Below are 8717 nucleotides of genomic sequence, written 5' to 3'. Positions count from 1 at the left end.
CCCCCCCTCCCCCACCACAAAGGTTGAAAGCGCATAACTGTCCAAAATGTCTTTGTATGCTATTGCGGTAACAGAACCCTTACCTGGAAACACCTTAACTCCATAATTTTGATGGTTGTCCACAAACTTTGGGCCATATAGTGCAAGTTGTTTTCTGCACTGCCACCTCCCATGGGGCTTTGTAAAGATGCACCCCCTTGTGGGTGACATACAACACTATGTCACAGCTATGTAACAGAGAGATTACATATTTGCACATTTTTAGGGGCTCTGGGAGTCCAAGGAGGGGTTGGTGGCAGCGGCCTATGCTGAACATAAGGAATCAGCAGAAGACACAACTGTCAAACCTGGCTGCATGTTATACATAAAGACTCAACTTGTAAGCAAAGAGGCAGATCACTTTGGAAATCAAGACATTTCTCTTTTCTGGAGCATACAATTTAAAAGCTCCCACCTTTTCACCCACCTAAAGAGCCATCATCCAATCAGAACACTGATCTCTTCAGAGGCACCCTTATAAGCATATGAGGTTACATCAAGACTATCTAAGTGTCTGTCTGTTAGCCACCTGCGGAGTGAGTGACCTCTCCCATAGGATGGCCTTGTAAATAAATCTACGACCCGTGGTGAAGATGTGTATTGTCGGTAGTACATGACCCCCAGTTTGGGAACACTAGACTAGGTTGATGGTTCTCAACCTCTGGCCCGATTTCAATGACTCCACTGCCACCTGTCCTCAGTCTCTAACTCAGATACAAACGTTTTTGTCAATGATCTCTGATAACTACAACATTCTGGCCTATCGGAAATACATTATAACAGTGTTCTGCAGTTTGCAAAAACAAAAAGCAAAAACTATAGTCCACTCCTTACCACTTCAAAAAGAGTTGCCAAGAATTCTGGTATGACCAAGGTTGAGAACCACTCAACGAGGCATTTTAAAGTGCAATTATTTATTACCTTGGCAAGTGGAAGCCATTTTTAGAGCTGGGCCAGGAAGGATCAGCAATATTATAGAACACTCTCTAGCAAGATTACAGGCTGTATTAAAAAAAAACAGTAGATTGGAATATAGGAATCCCAAACAACCCTGCATTACCAGCTCAAAGCCAACAAAGTGCTTTCCCTGGAGTCCTAGCCCAACTCAAACCATGGCCATTCCAGTACGCAATTGCACTTTAATGCTTTAATTAACACATTTGCATACTATTGACAAGTGAAACTGTAGAAAAAAGGTTTATAGCAGGGCTATATAAGTGTCATAATAAAGCTTCAAACTAAGATGCCATTGGCTAAATTTCCTATAGCATTAGGCTTTAAGGATCATGCAGAAAAAGCATCACCTAATTGACAGATTTTAGAAAGGGAAAATTAAAGGAGCTTCCATTTAATTTCCTTTTATTTTTTTCATCTTCACTTAGAAACTGGAAATGCCCCTCCCCCTGGCAGCACAGGGGAATAAGCAGGTCATCGTATTGCGGTTTCCAGTCCAGACGTGCACCTGATAAGATTGCCGCTACAGACGTGCCTGTGCGGTCAGGAATGTTGCGGGTTGAACACATCACCTGCTCAGACTGCCGACTCGCTCTCTACTTCTGGAGGAGCTGTAGACCCTTTCGGAGAGAGCTGCAACACGAGTGGTTTTTCCGGATCCACTCCATTAGCGATGGCGCCATTTGCCGGACGTTTTGGATCTTCCTTGTTCTCTTCTGGAACCTCTGGGTATATTACTAAGAATGTAGCGGTGAGAAATCCCAAGAAGGAGCCTACGGAGGCCACCAGTGGTATTACTCGGACTGAACCAACAGCGTCGACCACGGCTCCCAAAGCGGAGGCCACCAAGATCTGGGAGATGTAGACTTGGCAGGACAGGATGGCGCAGTCTATGCCAAAGCCTCTCTTGGAGTTCCCTGGACTGTGGTGGATGTACTGCAGACAAACAGATTGAAAAGATGGTGAGCAATTTTAAAGTGAATCCACATTCTTAAAGTGGACCTGAACTAAACAAGTGAAGATCTGCTATTGTTTTGAGAAACTCTAGACATTTTCATTGTGGCTATGCAATCTCCTGAAAAATCTACCCTTTGTCTTGAATTCCCCTTGAAAAATACCAGCACACTTCCTGTGCTTTCAACCTCATAGATATACATATGCAGTGAGAGATCATTGAAGACAATGCTGCCACTGATTGCTAATCTCCCCAGATTTCAAGTGAGCCTTTTGCTGGAGAAGAAGCTGTACCTGAACACAGCAGTGCAAGAATCTCCCTGCTTCTGTGTAATTCATTCTGTGGATCTGTGTTTTACACATCTTACCTGCTGCTTACCCACATCAATAGCTTATTGCTGGGCTTCAGGAGCCCAGCAATGACAGCTATGGGACCGGAAGTGATGCAATAAGCATCGCTCCCGGTCCCATAGAACGGGGAGGAGATCAGTGAACAGATGTTCACCGCTCTCCTCACCAGCTTCCCACCGACACCCGAGATGCCCTTAGGAGGAGCAAGCGGAGCCCAGGAAATACGGCAGGGGTAAAGCCAGCCGCCGGTTCTACAAATCTGAACAGAGTCCCGGCGGCTTCTATCTGTTTAACACCTTCAGAATTCATGATGGGATTATCCCGTCATAGGTCGTGAAGGGGTTAAGCCAGAAATATGCCTCTATTTCTGTTTATACATTTCCACTGAAAGGGTGATCTAAAACACACCACGAAAAAACCTGCTGTCTCCACTTGGGAGAAAACATAAGTATATTTGAGTTCAGGTCAGTGTTTTGGGTCTAGTAATGGGCCTGTTCTATCCCTTGCTACTGTGCTAAAAAAAAATGCTACTCACCTCTTTCATTTCGTGGTACTGTCCCAGCAGGGCATACGGGCAGTATGAAATACTCATTGACACTATCCCCATGGTGCTGATCATAATCATGGAGACGTAGACATTGGGAAAGATGAACATCACTGCCGTGCCAATGGAGAAGCCAAGCGTGCCAAGGATGTAGATTACTCTGATGCTGAGGTCATAGTTATCCAGGTATTTCTGTAACAAGGCTGTAGACAACATAAACAGTGCATTAGGAATCACACGTGCAGAGGCACTTTGACATTTTTGATTTGCTTGTACATACAACATGTATTCTAAGCATGTTCAAAGAGACACAGTCACCTTGTCGATGAGGTTATACTCACTTTACCAGGAACTAAAATACAAGTTGTCAGGTGGTCTTGGATGGTAATGGGAACAATGACGTCACTCTGCTGGTCATGTGACAGTGCTCAGTGCCTAATGATTGGCTGCTAGGTCCGATTACTGTCACACTGGAAGTGACCACATGCTCTACAATACCCAGAAAACACTGGGTTACCACCTGTGGCAGAAGGACTGCCAACGAGGAAGCCCTGGTAAGATAAATCTAACTGTTGCACGGCATGGGGGGGCACACTTTACAAACACATGAATCACCTTATTAACTAGTGTGAGTATTGGCAGTTTTGGATTGCTCCTCTCACGTGCGCTTATTGCAAATTCTAAACTGATTACGTTTCTTGAAGTTCTGTGACCACATCAGTCAAATCTGAAATGTAGAATTCTCAGCAGAACCTGTTTTCTTTTACATGGTCTCTTTCTTATGGAAAACCAACGATGCAAACAAAATATTCAAAGATGAACTCCAGGTATATGAAAAAAACTACCCTTGTAGTATGACTCCTCACCAAATATTTAAATGTCCCCTTTTGCATCCATCCCACAGGCTCCATACTCATGCAACCAGTCCCCTGAAGCCTCTTCTCTTCAGCACTTCTGCTAGCGGTCGCATCTATTAGGTCATCACGTACAATGCAGGATCATCAGTCCTGCATTGTAAGTAAGCACGCTGAGGGCCCGCCCACAATCCAAAGCATTGGAGAGAAGAGGTGAGCGGCTGCCAGGGAAGTGAGGGATAAAGCTAGTAAAAGTGCCTTTTGCTCTTACCTTAGGCCAGGGGTAGGCAACCTTGCCAACTACAAGTCACATGAGGCATCGCAAGCCTTTCAAAGCCACGACTCTCAAGAGGCCGATGCATGGTAAGATTTGTAGTTGCACCACAGCAGGACTGCTGAGGTTGCCAGCCCCTGCCTTAGGCAAAAACTAGCATTTAACTTTAGCAGTGCAGCGGAAGCCCCATTGCAAGGGTAGTTTTTTTTTCATATTCCCGGAGTTCAGCTTTAATGCTTTATAAATGAGTAATGTGGATCTTTTTTAAAAATACATATAATATCCGTTGATAAAAAAATATATAACCATTTATGGTTGCTACATTGTCAAAACAGGAGCTTAGACAAGGGGTGGATTCAATTGTAGCGTCAATCTGTGCCTCTGAGAACGGATAAGGTGAACACTGACGCAGGCAGGTACACTACAACAGCTAAAAACGGCACAATTTCGGTCTGTATGGAAGCCTCACAGATGATTACATAATATACGCATTCTCAGAATAGAAGCTTTCAGACGTCAGTAGAGCAGAGCCCTGGCGGCCAGGTACCTGAGCAGACCGCAGCAGTAGCAGCGTAGATCACCAGTCCCCAGCAGCCCATCTGCACACCGCTGTTGTAGTTATGGAGTTCTGTAGAGTTGGTAAGAGCCTAGAGGAAGAACAATTGGTGTCAGTCCATAAACAGATAATTATATTAATGATATATCGAAACAGAAATTGTTGAGAGCCTATTCACACTTTTGTACAGTACTACTAAAAGAAGCAAATTAAAGCTGAACTCCAGAATAAGCGGGCTCCACTAAAACTTTTATCAAAGCTGAGCTCCAGAAGAACAACTAAATACACAGATAGAAACATGCATGGGAGCCGTTTTACCTGCCGAATGATTTGCAATACTTTCCCTCCAGTCCTGTGAGTTACACAGCTCTGCCACACAGCACAGCCAGACAGACAGATGGTACTGCTTACATAATACAGTAATGTCCTCTATCCATCTCCAGCCTGCTGACTGCATAGAGAAAAAGCAGCAGCAGATTGACGTGTTTATCCCCTTAAGGCAGTGGTTCTCAACCTGTGGGTCGCGACCCAAAAGTGGGTCGCAATCCACAGTTGAGGGGGTCCCCACGTGCCTTGTGCTGCTCTAGGTAAGAGGCTCCTCAGCCTCCTCTTAGCGCAGCAGTGTCAGTACTCCTAGATGGTGCTGCAGCAGCAGCGGCCGGAGAGGATCAGAGAGAGGGGAGCAGGCAGGAGTGAGGGGAGGTGAGTGCTTGATCACCACAGAGCCCGCACTGGATGCCACCAGAGAGTCCCACTAGCCAGCTGAGAGCCCGCATAGCCTCCAGAGAGCCCACACAGTTACCAGTATTGGTGCATCCCTAAATTTTACGGTTGGGGGTCACCATAACTTGGCAAATGTTACCAAGGGGTCCTGGCCCTAGAAAGGTTGAGAACCACTGCCTAAAGGCTATGTTGGCCAGTGCACCCCTATTTCCATGCATCCCAAATTCTGTTCACCTGAAGGCTTATGGGTGGGCTTTTCAGCAAAGTTCATGGGGTTCAAACTGTGAATTTGCAGGGGGTGCACCGTCCAGCTGGTAGGATAGTGGAGGAAAGACTGAGCAGAGCCAGCAAGGCCATGCATTAAAGATCCGCAAAAGAAAGCACCCCAGGGCATCAGTAAGTATACCCTGCTATTAAAAAAATGTGCAGGGAAGGGGGAGAGCTATCGATAAAATACTCTATTAGTGTACTTGTCCTTTTACTTGATGTTAACAGCCTTGCCGGGGCACATAATAAAGGGCAAACGAAGGACTGAAATAACGTGTGAAGAAAATGCAACTATAGGCACCTTCTTGGGCTAGTCATGTGACTAGAAGCCAAGATGACCAAAGTCTGCAGATGGGGGAGCAGCCAGTCTTCTATTTGATTCTCTCTATTGATGTGCGGAGGCTTGGTGCAAACTCAGTTAGCCCAAGCCCACGCAAAACTGCTGACAAAACCCCCTCTCGACCCAATCAGTTGCGTCCGGGACATTCTCGCTAAGGGGCTGTGATATGTAGCTATGGGGCTGTGAATGCCCCAGCTACAAAAGGATATAGGTGGGCAAATTAGTCAAAAATTTGGGCAAAACTTGGTCTGGGCATCAATGAAGGTCACAAAAAGGTTACGTTCTGCTGTATCATCTTGCACCTACCTTGGGATCACCTTCAAAGATGACCTGACCCATGAAATCGGTATAGAACACTGCTTCAGCAATAATAGAGAACCAGGTTAGCAAGTGGGAAGCACAAAGACACATCAGCTCTTTCGGCATCTTCAGCATGGACAGCCAGAGAAGCCTGACGGTCGTCTCAGTCTCTCCTTCCTCGCTCTCGGTGTCACCGCTGGAGTTGGTGGCTCCGCTCTGATTTCTGTGCCTCTGTCTCTGACGCTGCCTCTTCTGCATGTCGTAAATGTCGTTCATGCTGCGCGAGGATTTTATCAGCAAGATGGCGTTGGCTCTCCTGTAGCGGTAGCGGTGGGTTCCGACTTTGCCGAAATACGAGAAGGTGTAAGAAGGCTGGCGATAGAACATGTGCCTCCTCCTGCGCATGGAGCTCGCGGTGCAGGACTGTTTCATGCCGATTCTGGTGTGCCCGTTCATGTTCTCATTCTGTAATGCGTCTCCGCCGTTGGGAACTTTGCATTCATTAATGTGATTATCGAGCAACATCTCCTCTTCTCGTTCGTTCTCCCTGAGGAATGCTGAAAGACGGTTAAATTTGGACATCATAAGCTCCTGGCTGGTGCTGCGCGGGGTGTTCGGGTACGAACAATCTTGGAAAATGGAGGGTTCGATGTAACGAAGAAACTCTGATTCGTAGTCCAATGTGGCGTCGGCCATATGCAAGACCGAATCGCTCTTGCTCCTTACGATGTCCACCTCGAGAAAGTCGAGGTTGAGATCGCTCTCTGACTGCACATCATCCGGAAAGTTTGTGTAGGATTCGTCTTCGTTGATGACGTTCAACCGAGACATCGGGGCGAGCGTGCTGTTTAATCTTTCACTCGACATGGTGTCCCCCTCGTCCTCTAGGCGGTCCTGCTGGGGGCTGTACTGTTCTTCCTCAATACTGAAAAGGTGGAGGACGACGGACACGGAGAATATAATGGCGGCGAAAAAGAAAAGGACTTGCTGCTGAGATTTAAACAGAGTGCCAAGGAAAGTTTGAGTCCAGTCCAGTCCACCAAGCATGTAGCCGATGGCTCCACCAAGACCTACAGAAAGGGGAACAAAAATAAAATGGATACACTAAACTACAATATGAGCGTCTCAAAAATGAAGGCAAGGCTGGACAAATTCCAGGAGCCAGGTCGCCAAACTTCTTTAAATATTACAGCTGGCACCTACATCATAACACCCAACAATACATTTACTCCACATACACTGCCTGGCCAAAAAAAAGTCACCACCTTGATTTAACAAAGCACACTGCTGTATGCGACACTGCTGGATGACATTTCTTCTCACTTCCTGTCTTGGCGACCACCTAGGCAGGAAGTGTAGGGAAGTTCTGCTCAATGAGGACACAGCATTAGAAAGCCTACATAGATTCCAGCGTCCTCCCCACTCAATCCAAAATGAAGGATTCAGTTTAAATTGCGCACTAGTACAGCGCTGCACAGGGAGGCTTTTTTATTAGGGATGCACCGATACTAGTATCTGTGCCGATACCGAGTATTTCCAAATGCTCCGATACCATAACCTCCGGTCAGTGCTGTAGGGGAACGTGGAGCCGGGCAATCAGGAAGCTGGGGGGGGCGAGTAATGACCCGCCTCCTCCCGGCTTCCTGATTGACCGGGAAGCTGGCTCCATGCTGATTGGCTGGGAAGCTGGCTTCCCGGCCAATCAGCATCAAGCCGGCCGAACAGCCTGGGAATTCCCTGATTGCCCGGGAAGCTGGCTCAATGCTGATTGGCTGGGAAGCCGGTTTCCCGGCCAATCACAATCAAGCCGGCCACACATGGAGCCGGCTTCCCGGATAAAAAGGAAGCCAGGCGGCATGTCATTACCGGCGCCCGGCTTCCAGATTGCCGGGAAGCAGGCTCCATGCCAGCGGAATCACCGGTATCGGTGCATCCCTACTTTTTATAAGTATTTTTTCATTTAAAAAAAAAACACTTTTAGGAGACTGCAGAACCCGGCACTTCCTGTATTGCAAAAAATGTTCAATATTTTACGTCCTAACACGGTTTATAAACGCCAATGATTAATGGCCTGCTATGACCGGGGGTATTCCTCAAACAGTCAAGTCCCCAGAGGCTCAGGAAATGAATTCATCTCTTATTAGAAGTTGGAGACATTTTATTAGTTTTTAATAATTCAGAAGTGTGAATCATATGGATCCTCATAGCTGCCCCTGCGCCTCCTGACCTAAAATGAGCATCGTCTCTTATTTCCTTCATAAGTGTGTTCTGACGCTGCACGTGGAAGATTTTTTTTTAGCTCGCTCCTCCAGCAAGAGATTTGTTTCTCTTGCTGGAGAAAAGAAAAGAAGGTCTCGGATGAGTCAGATTTTGGTGGATTATGTACATAAAGCAGACAGATATTAAAATGAACAGTCCATAAAAAAATTAAATAACAAAGCTTCTGCATTATTCACCTTCAATCTGGAGATTTCCCCTGCACTACTTCTGTTCTGCCACTAGATGTCTTCAATCTGATGGCCAGCATCAATCAACCCACTTCCTCTGAGCCCAGGTCATGG

At 46.5% G+C, this 8717-nt stretch overlaps 1 protein-coding gene across 1 annotated transcript in view; it reads right to left on the bottom strand.

The window, feature by feature from the left end:
* Positions 1-1234: 1234 nt before the first annotated feature.
* SLC45A4 (solute carrier family 45 member 4) overlaps positions 1235-8717 on the bottom strand; it is a 55133-nt gene continuing 47650 nt past the window's right edge. The window contains exons 4-7 of the mRNA XM_018560933.1: positions 6163-7226; positions 4518-4617; positions 2834-3045; positions 1235-1929 (exon numbers count right to left, since the gene is read on the bottom strand). Of these exons, the coding sequence (XP_018416435.1) occupies positions 1570-1929; positions 2834-3045; positions 4518-4617; positions 6163-7226 (1736 nt within the window). The 3' untranslated portion in view covers positions 1235-1569. The remainder of the gene's footprint in view (positions 1930-2833; positions 3046-4517; positions 4618-6162; positions 7227-8717) is intronic.

Source organism: Nanorana parkeri, unplaced genomic scaffold (assembly GCF_000935625.1).
Source record: "Nanorana parkeri isolate BGI_ZX_2015 unplaced genomic scaffold, ASM93562v1 scaffold488, whole genome shotgun sequence".
NCBI classification, from domain to species: Eukaryota; Metazoa; Chordata; class Amphibia; order Anura; family Dicroglossidae; genus Nanorana; species Nanorana parkeri.
Note: the sequence above shows the minus strand (reverse complement) of the source record. Positions and strands in the feature narration are given on the sequence as shown.